The 20,869-nt window shown below is 42.1% G+C and overlaps 2 protein-coding genes across 6 annotated transcripts in view; both read right to left on the reverse strand.

Annotated features, from left to right (window-relative positions):
• The window catches only part of CEMIP (cell migration inducing hyaluronidase 1), a 110,008-nt gene that overhangs the window by 63,761 nt on the left and 25,378 nt on the right, over positions 1 to 20,869 (reverse strand). The window lies entirely within an intron of this gene.
• LOC138725708 (cell surface hyaluronidase CEMIP2-like) overlaps positions 1 to 20,869 on the reverse strand; it is a 48,019-nt gene that overhangs the window by 1,999 nt on the left and 25,151 nt on the right. For 3 of the 5 annotated variants that reach the window (XM_069866862.1, XM_069866861.1, XM_069866864.1), the window contains exons 16-21: positions 18,358 to 18,566; positions 7,105 to 7,287; positions 5,004 to 5,217; positions 4,106 to 4,207; positions 1,716 to 1,876; positions 364 to 473 (exon numbers count right to left, since the gene is read on the reverse strand). In XM_069866862.1, the coding sequence (XP_069722963.1) occupies positions 364 to 473; positions 1,716 to 1,876; positions 4,106 to 4,207; positions 5,004 to 5,217; positions 7,105 to 7,287; positions 18,358 to 18,566 (979 nt within the window). Of the gene's footprint in view, positions 1 to 363; positions 474 to 1,258; positions 1,305 to 1,715; positions 1,877 to 4,105; positions 4,208 to 5,003; positions 5,218 to 7,104; positions 7,288 to 18,357; positions 18,567 to 20,869 lie in introns of those variants that run through there. The other 2 variants (XM_069866866.1, XM_069866863.1) reach the window with 2 other exon arrangements.

The raw sequence follows: 20,869 nt of genomic DNA on the forward strand, positions 1-20,869 counted from the left end.
TCATCCAGAAAAACAAATAGCTCCTATTTCACTTCAGGCTAATTTCTTTTTTTTCAACCTTTCAGTTTATGACTGTTTTTCCTTGCAAAGCAGTTGAATTTTAGAAGTTGAATCTTCATAAAATTATTAGTTTTTTGTTGTCATTAGAAAAAAAGTCCCTCTAGAATGAAAAATTTGCAGCACGCAGCTTCTCACTGGTGAAGAAATCTCCTACTTCTCACCATCCTAAGCCAAGAGGTTTTTACTAGGTTACATTAGAATATTGTGGTAGGAAACATATTCATAAGGAGGTGCATATTTTTGGTAGAGAAACACACCAGTAATTCTTAAGTAAAAGAAACACGATATAATAAATACATTTACCTTCCCTGTAGAAAGCAATAGGCTTTGCTGAACCTAACCTGGTAAAAACAGACATTTCAGAGCTCCCCGACACCTCTGCAATATCTCTAGAGCACACAAGGACAAGCGATCTGAAAAGAAGGACAGTGATTACTGCATGGCTGCAAAATAATACTTTAATTAAGAACCTGCAAAACCTTTAAGCTCCAATTCAGAGAGGTTCACTTAAGAGCTTGCTTAACTTTGAGCTCTAATCCCTTTGATTTCAATCACACGTAAGCTTTCCTAAGTTTAAGCCTCTGTTTAAATGTTCTGAAATTAAACCTGTGCTTCACACAGAATCAAAACAAGCACAAATGACACTCGGCCACAGAAGAAATTCAGTTGCTAATAGTCCTGAGACTCTGAAACCATCTATATCCTGGCTCTGATTTTCAGCCAAGCCTCAGTCCAGCTTTGTCCCTCCCAGCTGTGCTCTCAGCTCCCAGTGAACTGCACCTGCAATGAATTACAGGTTGCACAACTGTCTGCATTTAGCTGAATGCCTAGACCTGCAAAATACATATCTTGCTAGAAAATCAATTGGAATATACAGGCATCGCGTGGCTATATGTCACTTCACGCACGTTTTGTACATGTACGTAGTCACGTGCATAAACACAGATGTAACAACTCAGGAGTGTTCATGAACTGCTCGGAAATGTCTTGGACTGAAAAGTCTGTTTTCTGGTTATTTGACCTGTTTCTACCAGCAGCCAAGAATTTATCTATAAATCTCTGTTGTTCCATGTTTATGCGGTGACACATAAAACCACAAGGAATGTGGGACAGACAGAAACAGAGATGATCCAGATCATTGCCAGGACACATGCAAGGTAACAGAGCCACAGGCCAGCAGGTCTATTCATTGGCTCACCCAAGAAAAGCCCTGCTGGAAAATCTGGCACACCTATGATTTTCATCTGTCACAAGAGGCAAAAACAATCAGTAAGCATAAACAGAAACCAGCTTGTTTCAGAAATGGAAAACTGAATCGTTGGCTGCCAGGAAATTGCTGGACACTGTGAAAGGTGCGCAGGACTGCAAATGTTATTGCAAGGACCTTATCTATTCCAGACTGGAAAATAAATGGTTAATTTAGAAGGAATCGCCAGTGTTCCAGAAAACCTGTCTCTGTCTGCTCAAATGGGTGCAATCCTGGGAGAGAGAAGCTGCTTCTCTTATTGTCTGGGTGATATCTGGGATTTGTACATATTAAATCTGTGCCAGGTTTCTTCAGAGCACAGGTTCGGTTATGAAAGTAGGTAATTTTCCTTTCTTTGTCAATCACTCACAAGTTGCTACATGAACTGGGATCTCAATAGTTTGCTTACCTCTCTTTTATAAAGGTTTGAACATAATCAGTTATTGCACTGGCAGCGTTTTCACCTGTAACCATGTCAAAGTGCTGCCTACTCAGGACTGCTCCTGAACATGCATCCAGCACCACGAAGAATATCCCACGGCTATTGAACAGGAAAACTCTATCATTTATCTGCAACAAAAGAGAAAAGTAAGTTTTATGGAGGCAGGCTGGAGAACTTCAGACTCTTGACTCTGCTTTCCATAAGGTACTTACAAGAAGGAGAATATCAAGGGTGTACCCTCTATAATTTTAAACGTATAATTAGTACAGATGAAGTGACATCACCGATAGATGGTCAGCGGCAGGAGGAGGCAAAACCCTTTGTTCTCATTTGGTAAAAAACCATGAGAAATTAGATCATCGGCATCTTTTGTGTATTAGGAAAATACATTTGGGAAACCATGAATCCTGGGAGTAAAATGCTTAGTTCTGTCTTAACACAGTTTCTTTTCATGTGGGGGAAATGACTGTCATTTGGCAAAGCAGATTTGACCACGGAGCAAGGGAGAAGTGCTGAGCCAGCAGATGGGGGAATAGAGGAGACGCGTGGACTTTTTTTGTTTTCTCTGGAAATGTAAACATCTAAACCAAAATATTCCTTCTTGGTACGGCTGCCTCAGTGCCTCAAAGAAGTTGTAGCGCAAGTGGCTCCTACTTTCCTCCTTTCCTACAGCAAGGGCTCCTTCCTCAGGTTACCCCTCTCAGGATGCACCGTGATTCTAGGAAGGCAAAGGCTCCCCTGAGGTTCCTGGCATGTTTTCCCAGCATCCCGGGGGACAGCCCAGCCTGGAAGGACACGCTGCACTATGTCAACCAAGGAGAGCAACAGCATACCAAGGTCAGGCTGTCAGAAAGCTGAGCCCAGGATACACAACGTGCCGCTGTAATCCACGCAGTTATCCAAAGCCCGCGGGCAACAGGGAGCTCAGATACATCCTACCAGTCCGAGACATTTGTGTGCCTCCAGGGAATATAGAGCCAGACTGAATGAGGGACCCAAGTGTTAAAAAGTGGCTTCTGCAAGACATCAGAGAATTCTGAATGCAATAAGGGGTCGAGGGTAAGGGAAACATGGATGTCCAGGTCATGAATGGGCAGAAGGGAGCGAGAAGAAGCAAAAATCTCTTGCCTGGTCCTCACTGCTTCATGTTCCTAAGCCTGTGAAGTGTTTCTAAGCCTGGATGCACACAGTGCAGAGAGCAACCACCACTGCAAATCAACCTAAAGGCAAGCTGCTGGCAAAAGAAACAGCCCTGCTGTGCATCTGGCCCCTGCCTGCATGCTGCAGACCTGCCCCGGAGCCAACCCAAGGGCTCACACAGCCCCAAGGGAGCTGGAGCAGGGCACTGCTGCACTCAGCTGTCCTTGAGGCAGCTTGGGTTATCAATTCAAAAAACTTCATTCAGCAAAACAAGAACAAAACACAAAGTCCTCTGCTTCACTTCTTTATATCCAGATTTCTCACACCTTTTAAGATTTAAGGTAAGACTCCTCCTTAAGAAACCTATCCTTATGATTTACCTACCTCAGCCTTTACTTCAGCTAGGAGCACATACATCAGAAATACAACTTCCCTTTGAAAAACTATACTTTGCATTATAGTTTTGGAAAAGGCAAAGAATCTTTGAGGATACTATGCCTGTCCCATGGGTGCTGCACACACCCAGGTCTCTGCACGGCACCACAGGCAAGGATGCTGCCTCCAGTAACACCTGCTTCCTAATGGTTTTGAATAAATTCTCAATGATGCAGCCAGTGCATGTGGCAAGAAATTCTGGCTGCTCAGACTCCCTGAGGATGCTGCACCAGCTTTGCTTGGCAAAATTTGTTAGTGTTAATTATAATTCAGTAGCACACAGGCATGTAAGCTTGGACAGTGTCCTTGCAAGCATGATTTCAGTCACCCTTCAGACAGACATATAAGGTGCATGCAGGGACAACCTGACAGCTCTAAAGCCCTTCAGTAGTGAAATATCATTTTTAACTTCCAGTGCAATGTCAGCAAAGACAATCAGAAAAACAAATTTGTTTTCTCCCCCAACATCCTTTGTAAACAGTGACTTCTGCTGTGCTTTTTCCCTCCATTCCTCTACATTAGAGAGGTGGTGTTAACTCTTTTAAGGTGATAAAAGGCCCCATTTTTTTTGCACTAGAGGCTCAAATCCTCATCTGAATAGAATACAAACTCCCAGTGACTTTAATGGAGCTAACTGTAGGGGAGAACAATGCACTTGCTTCTTCCAGGGGAACTACCCATTTCCTTTCACCAAGGCTCAGCAAGATTATACGGTAACATTCCTTAGAGATAAAGTTTCTCCTGTATAATCAGCATTTCAAATGCAATAATGCACTACATACCTTAATGAATGCAGATTTCAAGTGGTTTTGTATGTCTGCCCTGCCAAGAGACTGGATCTGGATCTTTATGTACTTCACCGAGGGAGTGCTAGTGATAGCAAGCTGCAATTAGAACAGAGACAGAAACTTAAAAAACATGGCTTACTAACTGGTGTTCATCAACAGAGTGATGCCAGGTACTAATGCTCACATCTGTGATGCCAAAGCTGTAATAATTCTTTTTACAAACTGCGATCCTGGTTCACAAGTACGTGCTCACTATGAAGATACCATTTATTATAGGGTCGTGGCAATGCTGGTTGGAAGGGACCTCTGACAGGCACTCTGCCACTGAGTCAGTTTAAAAGTTGAATATGATTTTCACATATTTTGCCTGGCTTATAAACTCATGTAGAGATACGTGTGAGTCTGAAACAACTCCACAGAATTTTGAGTGGAGTGAATTTATAGTAAATGAGAAGAGAACCTGGCTCTAATTTTCCAGTTATTCCAATTAACCAGAATTATTTCCCACTTTGAAATTCAGCAGTGTGTCTTGCATAGGAATTCACAGAATCATAGAATCACCAGGTTGGAAAAGACCCATCGCATCATCAAGTCCAATCATTCCTATCAAATACCAAACTATGCCCCTCAGCACCTCAAAGTCAATTCAACTTGAGTGCTTTCAAGAGTCCTTTTCTTTTGTCTAAAAGATAAAAATTGGGAAAAAGGTGCCATGAATGTGCATTCACATGCTTCCAGCTCAGCTATTTCTTTGAGGCTAGCTTTGAGGCATACAGTAAAATAAATCGCAGAAATTCATAGAAAACCCTTCCCTCAACACAGGTTACATGATGCTGGGCAGACTCATGAGTGAGAATCCCCCACGGCTTTTCCTGTTTCAGACAGTCAGTACCTGTGGGGCCCCACACGTCCTGCACGGTCCAGCTGGGTTCTGGAACACGGGGTACTGAGGAGCTGCTGGCCTCTGCATGAAGGGGTTTGGGTCACAGCTCCACGAGTCCCCTGGGTACATATGGGCCATGATCTTAATACGTTCGCAGCCTTGCTGAGAACAGTAACTGTGTCCTTTCCGAGATTCATGGGCTTGCAGGTGAACAAATAGGTACCTACAAATGAGAGCAAACAGACGGATAGGGCTTAGAGGAAAAGCTGAGTAGAGGCAGGATCTGCACTTGCTAAATTACATTATTCCTCCCATTTCCCAACATCACAAACCAACTCTGTCTTACATCAGCATAATACAGCACAGCCATCACAAAATGAGTCCTGCAAGGGTGCAGGTGAAGCTCCCCTCTCATCCTGGGATGATGTGCAGCCTGCACGCCCAAGCCAGCTGCCTTCCTTGTGTGGGGCAGACACCCTCTCCAGCCCCAGACAGCCCTTGCTGCCTAAGGTGTGGTGGCATCCCACGAGAGAAAGAGCAGCAGCAGTGCTCAGGCTGATGTGCAGAAGGAGACAGGCTTGCCTGGAAACATCAGCATCTCCCCTTCCACTCTGTGCCGCACAATCTGCTGGCAGAGCTCAGCTCTAGGCATCCATGACAAAAGCTCAAAGGCAGCCAGATCTTCTGGCCTTTGGAGTTCATTCCTTTTTCTAGCTGTTCTAAGCATGCTTTCAGTCAGGTCCATTCTGTAATTCAGGCTGAGTAAATTATATGTGCAACTCAGTTCAGCTCCAGGATCAAAAAGATACATGAGCTTTAAAGGGATTTTTCTTTCTATTTCTTTTTAAAGTAAATATTTGTTTCTATTTGTCTGGAAGAAAGAATGAGTAAGCTTGGTTCTTCTCCAAGGATACAGCATGTGGGGTTAAAAAAAGAAGGGGAAACATACCACTCATTATGAAATCACGTTTAAAAAACAACAACAGGAAAAGAAAAAAAAGGCAATCCTCTAACTTCTGTACTCTGAAATGCTAAAAAAACCCCACTGTTGAATTAAACAGAGAATCAGAAGGCTGATACTGCCAGAATAAAGTTAGGTTAGGCCCATCAGTCTGCATGTACCATGTCCAGACAGCTGCTGGCAGCCAATGGCTCTTCCCTCACAGACCCACATCTGTAACCATTTTCCCCACTACTCAGTAGTAAACACCCTGTTTACAGAATTTGGGCAATATTTCCCCCCCTCCTCCAAAAAAAGGGAAGATTAATTAGCAAACTTATTTCACAATTCTTGTGATGAGAGTGACCTGGCCATCAGCAGGCATCCTGGTTAGCAGAGAAGACATTCTGGGATTTGATTGCTCATGTGTTATGGTTGAATGAATAAATATATCCCATCTTATTTTCATATCTCACATTTGTGGATTGATTCCTGAAGTAGCTGCTTAGTCAGGTGAAACATCATGGGACCCATGGTTAGACCACAAAACACTTTTTTCCTCCCTAACTATTTTAGCTGACTGAGTAACATGGTTTCGTAATTTGTTTTTTTTAACCAAAGGTGTCCTACAGTCCTACAAAGGTAGTACAAGATCCACAGGACTCTCTTCAAGCCTTCAAAATAGAAAATGTACTATACGGCTCTCCTTTTTTCACAAATTTTAAGTTTTAGAATGCAAAGATTTTAGAAATCTGTTTTCATGGGAATATGAAGAAACTTCCCAAACTATCTCACTGTTGGAGCTGCAGCAGTCAAGAGGGCTCCTTTTCATGGCCCTTTGGGGTACAATGGATTTTAACAAATATTTACACTGTATCCACTCTCGCAGCAATATGAGATGCCTCAAAGGACCTAAATCCAGGAAAGAAATCAGCAGTTTTCTTAATGACAATGCAAATTGCTGCTTGGTGATACAGATATAGACCTACACCAAGTACTCCACCCTGTAAATCCATTTGACCCGAAATCAGCGAGAAGACCATGCAAGACACATGGACCTCAAATTTAACTTCGAGAAAGGCAAAGGAGGTGCTGTGGCTGGTAGGAGGAAGACCCCAGGCGTTTGCTGGCCATGTCTTCACGGACCCTCAGGGGCAATGCAGGGCTCACCCTGATGCTCTGTCGAAGTAGAAGAGCCGCTCGCCAGTCCTGTTGAGAGCGCTGGCCTGGGAAGGAGCAGCAAGATAGTGCTTTACACTGTGCACCGTCCCTGTCCGTCGCTGGTAGACATCTGCCACCACCTGGAAAACCGCTTCCCTGGGATAGCAGAGGGCAACGTGCAGCCAGTCTCCTCTGTGAGCAGAAAGGGGAGGCAGGGGGAAAGAGAGAAAATGCACTTAAGGGCTTGAGTACAGGAGAGATGATCTGCAGCCAAAAGAACAGTCTTCAGGGGAAAACAAAGAAATGCCCTTTGAGGTTCTCTTCCTCCTTTAGAAAAGCACAACAAATCCTCAAAGCCAAAGAAAATCAGATTTTTTTTTTGCTTTGTCTGGAAACAACGGCTGCTTATTACGAAGGTCTGATCCAAGGACCCAGGCTGACCTCAGAGGACTTTGAGTCAGGTGCCAGGACGGCTTAAAACCAGAGATTTTTCTCTTCCTTGCCCTTTAAGGCTGCGGTACAACCAGTCACATACCCACTCACATCTCCTGAGGCAGCCAGGGCTTGTTTTAATTCATCTGGAGCTGCCGCGGGAGTCCAGCAGACGTTTCACCAGGGGCACAGATTCAGGAATTAGAAAGTAATCTCTGACTTGAACCAGAGCCACAGTCTAAGGAGACCTGCTTCCTCCACTTTACAGTAAAGTTTATTATTACAGTTTCCATTAAAAGCTCCCTCTCCCCTGCTCTTTCTTTAACATGAGTTTAGAATAACTAAGGGTAAAGTTAAATCACCTTTTAACTCTTGTGTATCACAATTTCAGCACGTACCGTTACAAAAGTGTCCCCCATAGCTTCCTTTTGTCCTGCGATTCGTATCACCATCCTCACAGAGATTAAAATTGGCTCCAAACTAGAAACATTCATTACAAGACTCAGAGCCAAAAGATGCAGTTATGGTGTGCTTTGGATGCTGATCGGAAGGATCTTCCACAAAACTCGACACTCTTTCCTGTCTGCAGGATGTATTTGTGCTGTGCAAAGCAGAGTCTTACAGAGTTTACACTTGAAAAGAAAAATTGAATACTAAGCTTTTTTTTTTTCTCTCCTCTGCAGCATCTGAAGTGGCTCAGTGTGCCACATAATGGTGCCTGAACCAGTGCTGTGGTTAGTTTTCCTTAAATTACCAAACCCATTCAGGCTTTAAACGTATTCTTTTAACTACCTGGCTTCCTGGTTAAAATGTGAGAAAATAAATTTGTCTTAGAGAAAGACAAATACCAGCTTCATCACCTCTCCTTTTGCATCCTACAATGCTCAGGAAGACAAAACTTCTCCACAGGGTCCCCTGAAATGACCTGCCAACCATCCCTGCCTGCAGAACAATAAATGAGGGGAAAGCCACTTCATTTTGGAGAAATCTGGGAATCTGCATGCCTAGACCTCTACTTTGCATTACACATAGAGAGCACAAAAGCAAAGCTGTTTCAGTCTTTTTCTGGTTTTCTCATTAAAACAAAACAAAACTATCTACAGGATGGAAGAGGGCACAGGCTGTTCTAGAATAATAAATCAAAGCTGCACAAAGACCTATCAGCTTAAGCCAGATACTGCCCTCTACGTTTAACCAACTCCAGCTGTGTCATAACACAGGACAGCTAGAAAACGGATATATTTTCAGATTATTTGGCCTCCAACTAGAGGAAATGAAAGAAATGCACCAGAGCCATGTTTTTGGAATATTTTTAGGACGGAGTCTCAAGACATTTGGCTGTTTCATAAGGGCAATTTGCATTGCGTTAGCACATTTTATCCCCTGAAGACACCCTCACGAAAAGGGCACGTCATCTCCATCAGACGCTGGGAACCAGCTTTAGTGCTGTGCTGCACTGACTGCCACCTCTCTGGAGGCAACTGGAGGGTGAAAGAGAAAAAGAAAGGTGTGAAAAAAACCCACAGCTGCAACTGTCTTGAGTCGCTGGGACATTTGGAAATACACATGCTAGAGCCTGTCTCATGGATGAGCAGGCTGATTTATACCAAGATTGAAGAGATCAAATGAAAAGCACCTACTTTGGAGTTTATGGAGGAAGTGATGGAAATAAATACAATCCTGCAACAAAAGGCTTGGGAGGAGATGTGAGAAGGGAAGGCATTAGAAGTTATCCTTTATGTAAATATAGGAAAGAATAAGCTGGTTATTTTCTCTTTAATTCAGCGCTATTTTAACAGCTTCCTATTTAGTTCTTTACTTCGGTTCTGTTTCTTCAGCTTGTACAAAATCCACCATAAACCTTCCCACATACCTGGCTGCGTGGCCAAACTAGGCTCCACCATCTCCAGGAAAAGCAAAGCAAGAAACATCAGCGCTACTGTGGGACAGTCCACAGGACTCTGCCTCGCAGACGGGTGTTAAGTGTCTGTTCTGCAGCCGTTGCCAAAATTGAGGGAGAAATGCAACCTCAGGCAACAAGAAGTAATCGGGCATGGGACATCTTGGACACTGCATTCAAAGTAAAACAGATGCCTGTGTGCCTTCCTCAGCCACTGCACTGGCCACCAAGGACCTCCTGGCTGGATCTCAAGTGTCAGAAGCCTTCTTTTTTTTTCAGGGTTGTTAATAAACTGTGGCTCTGGCTTTATTTCTCCGCTTAAACCTCTCCATTCTGTCTTATTTACCAGTTGCTACTCTGGGGTGAATATCCACAGGCTGAATAAGAAAAATTTGAGCCACCCTAAATATCCTATAAAGCATAAATCCTTGTTCTGCCACTGTCAGTACCAGCACACGAGCTGAGATCTTTGCCTCAAAGTTTTAGGGACGTACACGGCACTAGCAAGGAGAGAAAACACTGAATTTGCAGTAGATCCCAGATTACAAATTCAGAGTAATTTCACACCCCTGTCTGAATTCTGTGGGAATATCCACAGCTTTACATGTTCTTAAGCTTAAAGGCTAGCAAGAACAAAGGGGAAAATTTAAAACATGAGGGGTAGAAATTAGACTATTGATAAACACAATGTTGCCCAATACACACGACTTCTTTTTTTAACTTTCATTCTTAGGAGTATTTGTAAGAGAAACAAATTTAAAAGTCTGGAAAGTCTGACCTTGGAATTAGCTGTCAATTTAAGGGAAAGCCACATTAACATGTGTGGGAAACTAACTTAGCTATTCAGCATATTTTCACCCCAAAATTAAGTAACCATGTTCACAACTTTTTCTAGTGATAGAGTTCAGTTCATTTCAGAAGTAAGGAACATTCTCCTTTCTCTTCATTCACGAGGCTAATATTTTCCTATGTGTTTTTACAAAAAGAAAATTGGCATTTAAAGAAGAAAAGCTAAATATGCACTAGCAAAAAGTCAGTGTTTAGTGTGTCCTAGCAGTTTCAAACACCACTTGGAAAATTTTTGAGACTATGCCGACACCAGCATGTATAAAACCTGACACTTCTGGCCCTCTGTTACTGTCATTCAACAATCCCCACAGCATATTTTATGCATTTTTATGAACGTATTTAGCCTGTTTATTTCCTTTTGGATATAGCTGGGTGAAACAAACCCAAGAAGCCTTTCTTTTTTCACCAGGATATTGGCATTTGCAGTTCTGGCTCTTTCAGGTGCAAAAACATCAGGCAAATTGTTAAAAAACCGTTCTTATGTTTTGGCAATGAATAGGCTTCCTGGGATAAGCAAAAGCAAAAAAGGATGAGGGAAAGGCAAAAAAAGCAGGCAAGAGGTTTCCTGTTCTTGGACATGTGGTAGATATAGATCTGCACGTACACACATACATACCTCATTTACAACCCTCAGAACAACCCCCTCAACTCAACTCCAGACTCCCAAAGGCAAAGCTACTCAGAGAAATGTGATCAAGGAGGCAAAGGAGGGGAGACTTTTGTGAGTGGTGGGATGTGAAGTGAGTCATGTAACTTGGAGATGAGATTTGGATGGAGTAAACATAGAAAGTGTGCACGTCTGGGACTCTCATTGCCTGCAAGAGGACAAATAACACTTATTCAGTATTGTGAACATGCCCCTTGACTACATTGGATGGAGTATCAGTCCTGGACAAATGGGTATGGTCTAGTGCTGGGTTTGACGGTTATGCTGGACATCAATCCCATCTGTATTTTAGCAAAGGGAACTTCTAAGCTGATGCATATTATTCTAGAAAACATCTCCATATTTATTGACACGGTGTGTCATGTAGCTGACGACCATGGAAGTACCCGTTCCAAATCCTGATCTCACTGATGAAAATCTGAGGTAAGCTAATGAGGGAGCGCCATAGAGTACAACTGAAAATTACTTTGTTTTTTTCCTTGGGCTCAAAAAACCAAAAGACTTTCATTCAGTGAAGTCAATCTCCCACATTGTTATTATTCCTGTTTAAAAACAATCCCTCTGACATTTTGGTCAACATCTACATAGGCTGAACTTCTAAAGGGAGTGAGACAACTGGGAATTTGAAATTTTCTTGTTCATAATATGGGAACTAAGCAGAAATCCCCACGTGCTGCTTTTGTAAGTTTATCTCTCACAGGCTGAATATTGAACTTCAAAAGACAAAAAAAAAAAAAGTCAAAGCCACAATTCAGCCTCCAACGCATCCCAAGGACAACTCATAGGAGGTCAATGCTCCTTGCTCTCAGTCAAGATACAGTTGTTTTTTCTTTCCAAAACTGCATCCCAACCTCAAAACAATCTGCCCAGCACTAGACTGAAGCTCCTCTGGAATAAAACCAGCTTTCAGGACGAGCCACCTCCTCTCCAGCCACCATCACTACAGGGAAAATGGAGCAAGAAATACCCACAGATCTCACAGGTGCTGAGAAAAGGAGTGGAGAAAGGTCTGCAAGGAAACTGACTGTGTCCTCATCACCTTCTCTTGGTTCAAGCTCTTCCCCCTGTACACACGTTTCCCATCAGTTCCCTGTAGCTGTCATTTGTTCTTTCTTTTCTTCTAGATTTCTTTTCAATTTTCTGCCTTCAATTCAAGTCCGTTAAACAGCTCCAAACTCCTCGCAATTACAAACATGGCTACTGGGGAAACATCCAGCAATTTTTTTCAAGACCTTGTTATTACAGATAGACTCTACTGGAAAACCGCTTGCTGGGGGACAGTAACAAGTTAGGAACATGTTTACCTAACTAGAGTTGTGTGTATTGAGATTTAAATGCCTTTCCAAAATGCTGCCATTTAGGAAATGCCATTAAAAATACAAAAGCATAGGCCATCTCTTAATATAAATTAAAATTTTTGGCTTTACCCATGTGCCTCCTTAGGCAAAAAGAATTACTTTTGCTTTTGTGAAGCTCAACAAATTATAGAAGGGATCCTGCCCTGAGGTACACTTCTGCTGATACTCATGAAACCAGGGTCTGACTCAGACAGCATTTGGCTCACAGACAATTGTATTCAAGCAAAAATAAGAACTTCATTTAAATACACTATATTATCTTATCATCTTTTTTTCCCCGCCCTACATGCTTTCATGGAGGAATCGCATCCCAATTCAATTTGTATCTTGTGCAATGCTTTCCCAAGTACTCCACTGCTGACTATTGTGTATTTTGTTACTTTCCTGCTGCTGTGTCTCAGATGCACATCAGGTCAGGGGAGGCTGCTGGCCCTGAGGAGCCCCAAGCCCAACTCCATGGGCCAGTAGAAGGGTGAAAGCAAGATTTCATAAAGCTTTCATGTGCCAGGCTTCAAAGTGACAAGCAGCCTGGTTTGCTATGGCCATGTGGAGACTGTCTGATGCTCAGACTGCTCTGATTCATGCTGTAAAATGATCCAGGTTGACCTGTGGGTAATTTAAGGGATTTAAATAGATAGAAGAGAATTTAAATATATCTGCTGACTTCTGTGTTGTATGGATGGTTAACTCTGAATTACAGATGTTATCAGGAGGGGCAGCCTATGAAACGCAAGTAGCACTTTACTTATTATTACTGGAAATAGTGCTGGTGTTACTTGTATTACATCCAGGTCTGGGGGATCGAGGTCAGAACTCGTGTACATGCAAGAACAAGAACACAGTCACAGCCTTAAACTCCTAGCTCCACTTTGAAATACTAATTTTGCCTTCCTGTGCCTTTATCAATCTGGGAAGCAAGACGAAAAGCTCATTTAGAACTAATCTGAAAAAGAAACAATTTAGGAAATATCCATAAACTGAGCAAGTCTGCAACGAGCGCATTCTAGCTTTGTCTTGTTATCTTTGTTTTCCTCCAGACTTTATCACTGCTAAGGAATTTAATCGCAAAAATGACAACTAGCTCAAAGTATGAATCAGACTGGCATTGAATAAGAAGTCATACTTACACAACTCTGACAAATACAAAATATAATGATTCCCCCAGAGCCTCAGTGGCTCAGGCATGGGCTGCATAAGTTTGCTTGCACTGAAATCTCCACCTTTGGATGGGCTGCAGCATTCTGAAGGCTTATATGACCCTGCATCCAAAGGCTCCACTATTTTTTAACCTAGAATTAAGACACAAGCTCATTCCTGGCCCTTGAATTGTCAGATAATTAAGATTATTCACAGTGAATATGATAACAAGCTCTACTGTAGAACTCCAGCCTAGCAAATACAAGAGGCGAGCCATGCACCTGTGCCCATCCTTGCATAAACACCGCAGCAGGAGGAAAGGCTGAATGTGTGCCCAGGCAGACATGAACATCTACTCTCTTGCTTGCTGTTGACAAGAAATTTGGTCTTCCCTTGCCAACTTTTTTTTTTTTTTAAAAAAAAAAAAAAAGCTCACATAAGAATCCAGCTCCTGCAGCAAGGCAGCAAAGAACACCAGTATTATGAACCATTCTGTACCTCTCCAGGTTGAGCTAAGAGGCTGCCGATAAAGACAGCCTGGGGAAGGCTGCCCTGCACTGTCCTTGAAGCCAGGAGAGGCACAGTGCAAAGGAAAGCCCCTGCTTGCAGGACTGTGGCAACCTACCTACAAAAAGTATCCTCTTTAAACTATTAGATGCTCACGTTTCCCCAAATTCTCTCTAGAACCACAGCACAGAGCTGTAATAAGGGAAACCTCTTCCCTCTGAGCCTTAACAGACCAAGAATAGAGATACTTGCCTCTGTTCATTAAAAACAAGGAATGTTTCATCATTGCTACTGCTTTTCAGGCTGCTTCAACAACACAACTCATTACACTATACTTCAGATATGTGCTTTGAGGAGGAGATTTAATTCTTATCTTTAGATTTGCTGATAGCACAACGAAGCCTGGCTGATTTACTGAACAGCCTTGTGCCTTTGATAATAGTATTTGCCTTTGCTCCTTCTGTGATTAGAAAATTTGCACAGGCACAAAGCTTAGGTCATTAAATTGAAGGAATTCATTTCTGACTTTGCTTACTGTATGAAAAGCCAATCTTTGTACTGTTTCCAGCACCTGAAAGGAGGTACTTATTTGCAACTAAATCATGTTTTCCATCCTTTCCTCCTGGCTTACCAGCCTCTCCCCTCTCTCATAATAAGCTTGATGATCTCTGCATGCCTTTGTGCTCCAGGATAGTAATTTTGAACAAAAGCTCTTAACTCAGTCTTACAGATAATTCTCATTCTTCTGTGAAGCATCAAAAAAACACAAGAAAACATAGAAAGAGCGCTTAGGGGGTGGAAACCATGCCAACAAGGAGAAGAAGCCCATGGAGAAGGGGTCGGAGATCCCCATTCATAAAGGTTTCATATACGCTTTATGCCTCATGAGAGCAAACCTCAGCAGATCTGGACTGGTTCTGGAGCACATTTCATTCCTGGCCATTAAAATTCCAGCCAGCACTCTCCTGTTCACTTGCCAAAACATTCAAAAGCTACTTGTCCTACACCACCTCCTTCCAGAAGGAAGCCACCATCCCATCCTCACAGGGAAACTCCTCACCATTTGACAGACAACCTTATCTATAGCTTAATAAGGACATTTCTGCTGAGACAGTGATGTTCCCTAGCAGCGTGAAAATACAACCTGCAGGTCTCTGCTGTGCCTTTACATTTGCCTATCAGTCAACTCGTGACAGATGCAAACAAGTAAACCTCTCACTGGAATGGAAGTTGGTGTGTGTTAAGGAGCTCATTTGCACCACAAGGCCACAGATGGCAACACATGGAGACAAAGGGTTATTGTTTAGTTTAGCTACCTATTTTGATGGAAGTGAAGAAACTGAAGAATTACTCTGAACACAGACTGAATCCGTGCAAGGAAGACACAGGTACTGCAGCAGCCCTTCAGGTGCCCACCAGAGAAAGGAAAAGACCTGTTCAGTGACTGTGCCCTAACCAGTCTCTTCCTTTACCAAGTACATACAACCAAGCGGTGCCTCTGAACTCACTGGGCAAGATCCACACCTCACAGAAAGCAGCACTGCCAATTTCAGCTGAGTTATGTGAACTCATCCAGACCAGCTCCTACCCACCCCAGGAATCTGGACGTTCCAGTCTTTTAATAGACATCTGAACTGACATGACTTCTGTTGGGTCTTTCTACTTTAGAGGCAGGGAAAGCGTTAATCATGCAAGTATTCAACTTCAGTGCTACGCCCGACCTCCACTGAAATCCAAATCCTGGTACACATCTCCCTGTCAAATTCCTTATTTCCCCTCTGACCTTCCTTTATCCAGCATAGAGCAAATCACTCTAGAAGTATGAAGGTTGTCTAGCTGCAAGGCAACATCTCAGATATATCTATCCATCATTGTACAATGACAAGACTAAAATAGTTTGGTTTTTCTCTGAGTTATGTATGAAATTATTAATCCTAGAATATTGCTATTATACATTAAATATTTTTTTGTTTGAATCACATATTCTGCACACGTTACTGTCCTAAGGGCTCTTTTTTGGCAGATTTGTCAGTATTTTGGATTTTAAAAGAACAAACCAAACATAAAGCCACTTGAGACAGGTTAAAGTCTTCCTTGATTTTCCAACTCTGATTACTCTGAGCTCCACAATCTGACATTTCTTCCATTGCAAAAAATATTAGAAAACAACATTTAATAAAGGTCATACATGGAACTGCTTAAGCAGGCACTTGTTTGCCTCCAAACCTGTTAACCCACTTTTTCATCTCAATCGCTTTATCCTTCCACAGGAATTTCATTTCTCCATGTTTCCACATGTGGTCTGGGCATTTCATCACTGCCATTGCATCAGCCCTAAGTCTCACAGTCTTTAGCATCCAGCATACTCAAGGTGTACACAGAGCAGCCACACATTTCATTCCCAGTTATTTCTTAGCAAGATGCTCTAAATGAAATTAAGTAAAATTGTGATTTTTCCCTCACTGCAGTATATTTCTTGTTTATAGTTCTTCAAGACATACACCTCACCAACTATTTCTGGATGAGAAAAATCTACAAACCTTTTCCCTGTTCAAATAACCGGTTTCACACAAGACAAAGAAAACTGCAACCACATTGTTGTTTTCCACAATAAAATATAGTTAAGCTGCTTCTTGAACAAGAGCTAAACATTAAGCTGAGTTTTACTAAAGACCTTGAGCTGCCTTCAAATTTGAATCTGTGATTGAAGACCATGGGCCAAAGCTTTGGCAAGTACTAACTGGCACAGCGATAGAGAAACCACCCTGGCAGAAAATTTTGCTCTGCAATTGCATGGAAATAGCTAATCATTTTAAAGTAGATAATAATTGTGAAGCTTGCCTGTGAGTCATTAATGGGTTTTCCTCTTCCTTAAAGTGCACGAAGATATATTAATACGGAAACAAATTACTTAATTCTAATAATTCCTCTGTGGCAGGTGTGTCGAGACGCTGATCCTCAGCAACTCAGTCATGGCCCTACAGTTATGTACATCTTTAAATCAAGAGGACCAGGTATGTGTCACTTGCTGTAATGGGTGTGTAGAAAGAGGAAGCATTCATAGAATCATAGAATCATAGAATAACCAGGTTGGAAGAGACCCACCGGATCATCGAGTCCAACCATTCCTATCAAACACTAAACCATGCCCCTCAGCACCTCGCCCACCCGTGCCTTAAACACCTCCAGGGAAGGTGACTCAACCCCCTCCCTGGGCAGCCTGTTCCAGTGCCCAATGACCCTTTCTGCTAAGAATTTTTTCCTAATGTATTGCCCTCCTTGGCTGTGTTCTGATGAGGCTTCAGGAAGAGAACTAGGAATACTATTTTTCCCCAAATTTCTTCAGCTCCAAAGTTCAGTGGAATCAAATTGAGTTCAAGCTTTTGTCAAAGCTATCCTGAGACAAAACCATGGCAGTGACACTCGCTGGAGAAGCAGCGGATGGGTGTGGGGTTTGTGGATAATACCGGATGGACTTGGGAACCCACTACATCTACCAGCAGTAAGTGCTGCTTCATGTCCTCAGTGCTTCTGGCTTCTTTCATGCCAACTATGTAAAACCTGCATTGCAGATCTGAGCCTGTGTAGCTGGGTTCCATGTAATCACAGAAGATTTCATTTGCATAACCGTCCTTTTACTGTATTTGCATGTTTATCAATAACTGAGGAGTCACATGAACTGAAGAAGCCAAGGTGATGGCTATTTTTTGGTAGTGCTTATCTCTTGCAGCACATCTGTGCAAGCCATGGATTGCAGGACTCTCTCCTAATAGTTGCACCAGCACAAAACACAGGTAATATCACTGGAGTAAAAAGAACCAGTACTGAAAACTATAAATTATACTAGGCAAAATGAAACAGATTTCAAGACAAAAAGTAGTATCTAACATGGACATACACAGCTTTTATATAACAGTAGAAGAAAACACGGAAACTAAATTTAGCACAGGCTACAATTTTGCTGTACTGAGTCTTAACATCTTAAAACATTATGTAAAAAGAAACAGTGATTGCAGCGCTGTTTGGATTGCAGAGGATGCAAAGTTCTGTGCATATTCTGATGTGTTTCTGCACTTTATATATATGGGAGATAAATTATGTGTGCAGCAACTAGTACAAACAAACGAACAAGAGCCAGAGCTCTTCTGGAGGGATTTCAGAGACAGCAGGCCAGAACTATTTGGATTCCGTTTCAAAACTTTCTGGAAAGAGAAACATCTCTGCACATCAAAAAAGCTGGAATAAAGTGAAAGCAGAGGCTTCTCTTTGCATCATTAAGCACCAGCCATTAACACCTTGCTTCCACACTCTTGGAAATTGCTGGGACATTTGAAAGGTCGCTTCTGAATAACCTGGGAAATAGCTCTGGATCGTTTGGAAACAGAATACTTTCTAACAACATAGGACAGTACCTGTTGAAGTTGATTGGGTACAGGATAATATCCTCAGGTGCTCTGCCGTCCCACTGGATGATATAAGCCTGCTCGAGCATGACGACAGGCTGGTACTGCTGGTATGGTGCTCCCCTATTCACGCCTCGCAGCCGCACGGGATGAGAATGGTATGCTGCTCTGGCAATGGATAAAGTCAGATTCTCAGGGCGTCTGGCCTGAATATAAAGCTGAGGGTGAAAGGAAAATGAAAACATGTCCATTAAAACAGCCAGGCTCAGCCATAACATATGCATTTGATCATCATTGCCTGTAAATGGGTTTTGCCAATTAAGAGCTCAGAACATTTGGAAAGTCACTGAAACATTTCTAGTTCAAATAACAAGGTAAAACAGAAATAGCATCTACAGTCCGTCAGTCACGGGGACACCATGAAGTGAGATATGAATTGTAGAGCACCATAAAAATGGTCAGTATTCAACATCTTAAGGGAGAAGGGTAATTGTGAAAACATCACAAAATAACTCTTTTTTATGAATTCAAATAACTGCACTTTAAAAGCAGGCTTACTCCATTGAAAATACCAAGAACTCTTAAGTTTATTTCAATGGGCTTTGGACTAGATCCAGCTATCTAATGTAATCCACATCATCTCTCTCAAGTAGCAGATTAGGCTAAAATTCTAGGGCCTAAACTTGATGGCCTGACTACGGAACCTTATAGACTAAACACTATGTTCCACAGACTTCCACAGAAGGCTCTTCTCTACAGGGACCTTTGGACAGTAGTTCAACTCTACAAACCAGTTACAAAATGACACTCCAGCTGCATGCTTCCTGCCCTGCCACTGCTTAAAGGAAGGCCAGTTCAGGAGGCAAACATTAGTTTTAAAGGATGAACGCACGAAGTTCACCAGCTTCCCTCCACGTGAAATTCCAGAGCAGAAGGAGGATGCACAACTAGTTATACAGGAGATTCTACTTCTGTCCATGAAATAATCCCTGATCTCCCTTCTATGATGCTCATGTCAGTCCTAGTACTTGTTTTGTTTCTTTTTGTTACCCCTTTAGGACTGCAACCGAGACCAACACATTGTTTTAGAAAAATCCCAGAAGAGTCATCCACCAAAGTGTGATTTTAATTCCTAGGGGGGTGAATGAATTAAAAAGAATCCTTTCAGCTCCACTAGCCCCAAGTAAGTGAAACATCAGCCACTGTCACTGCATAGTGTTCTTGAGACGTCACAGCACACCCATCACTCTTTTCCTTTGCAGTGGCAAAACGCTTGTGAATAGGAGAAAAAAGGAGTGCAACAAGAGAATTTTCTTCTAGAATGAAAAATCCATCTTCCTAGAAACACCTCTATAATTTTTGGTTAGATCTACCAAAATATTTAAGAGAAGAAAGTGGGTCATAAAGATACTTTAAAATGCGAGAAGCGGTGACAGCTTAATGTAGTAGAAGCAGAAGAGCTAGTTAAAATGTTATAAAAATGTGAGCCTTCTGTTCACCTGGATGGTTTAAGGGACATAGTTGTCATTTTAGCTGCTTAACACTTCATGCTAAAAAGATGTGTCAGATTTCCCTGTGCTTACATGGCAATTTTCCCAAGCAGATTGTGAAACTGAGAAGATAAGTCCTTTTACAATTCATGGGGGATCTGCTATTCAACTGCATAGTGAGTATGAAGATAAGCAACATTCAAATATTGGAGCGGAAAATCTTGGTTTCTGAGAAAAGGTTTGCTTGCTTTCTAGTTTCTTTAACATTGCTTTTGTCCTGCTGTGCTGTCAGCTGTCAAGTTGGGGCAAAATAAGAAGTTCAAAACACATCTTCTTTTCTTCTGGTAGTTTGACTGTTAAAAAAAAAGCTTAATTTCCCAGGATAAAACACCTCCTGTATGCAGTTTCCAAGGGAAGACCTTAAAATTCTTTCAGAAATTAAAAATATATCTTTCTTTCTATAGGACTTGCTAGGACAAATTTTGGGGCTAAAAATAACAGCAGCTCCACTGACATCAACAGAATTACTTTGATGTTCCATTGGTGTACATCAGAGATCAAAATTGGAATGCTTTGTCCAAATACACACCATTAGCTGAAAAATATCTTGCAGGATGTTCATTCTTCCCTGTCTGTGAGACCCTGACAACCCTCAAACATTGCAGATTACCCTCTTTTGTTATTTTTGCCCCTGCGCTTTTTGTAACCAACTGCATCCCTTGCTTGCTTTAAAGCATCAGTACCAGAAACAGCTACACAGGCAGTGAATACCCAACCCCAGCTGTAAGTATCTAACTTGGAGATGCAGGACCAGTGCAATTGCAAACATTCACTGCAAGAACAGAGTTAACAGAAGTGGAAGAATTTCTATTTTAGCCACCTGCAATAAAGTAGTGACTAAGTGAACTAGTAAAAAATCAGCAGCATTCCTAAAGTATTTTATAATAGCAAGACATCAATTTTTTGTTAATTCAGAACTGACACTAATTTAGCTATGTGGCAGTCTCTTAGGACTGTCTAACACCTTTTTA

Source organism: Phaenicophaeus curvirostris, chromosome 12 (assembly GCF_032191515.1).
Source record: "Phaenicophaeus curvirostris isolate KB17595 chromosome 12, BPBGC_Pcur_1.0, whole genome shotgun sequence".
In the NCBI taxonomy this organism is placed as follows: Eukaryota; Metazoa; Chordata; class Aves; order Cuculiformes; family Cuculidae; genus Phaenicophaeus; species Phaenicophaeus curvirostris.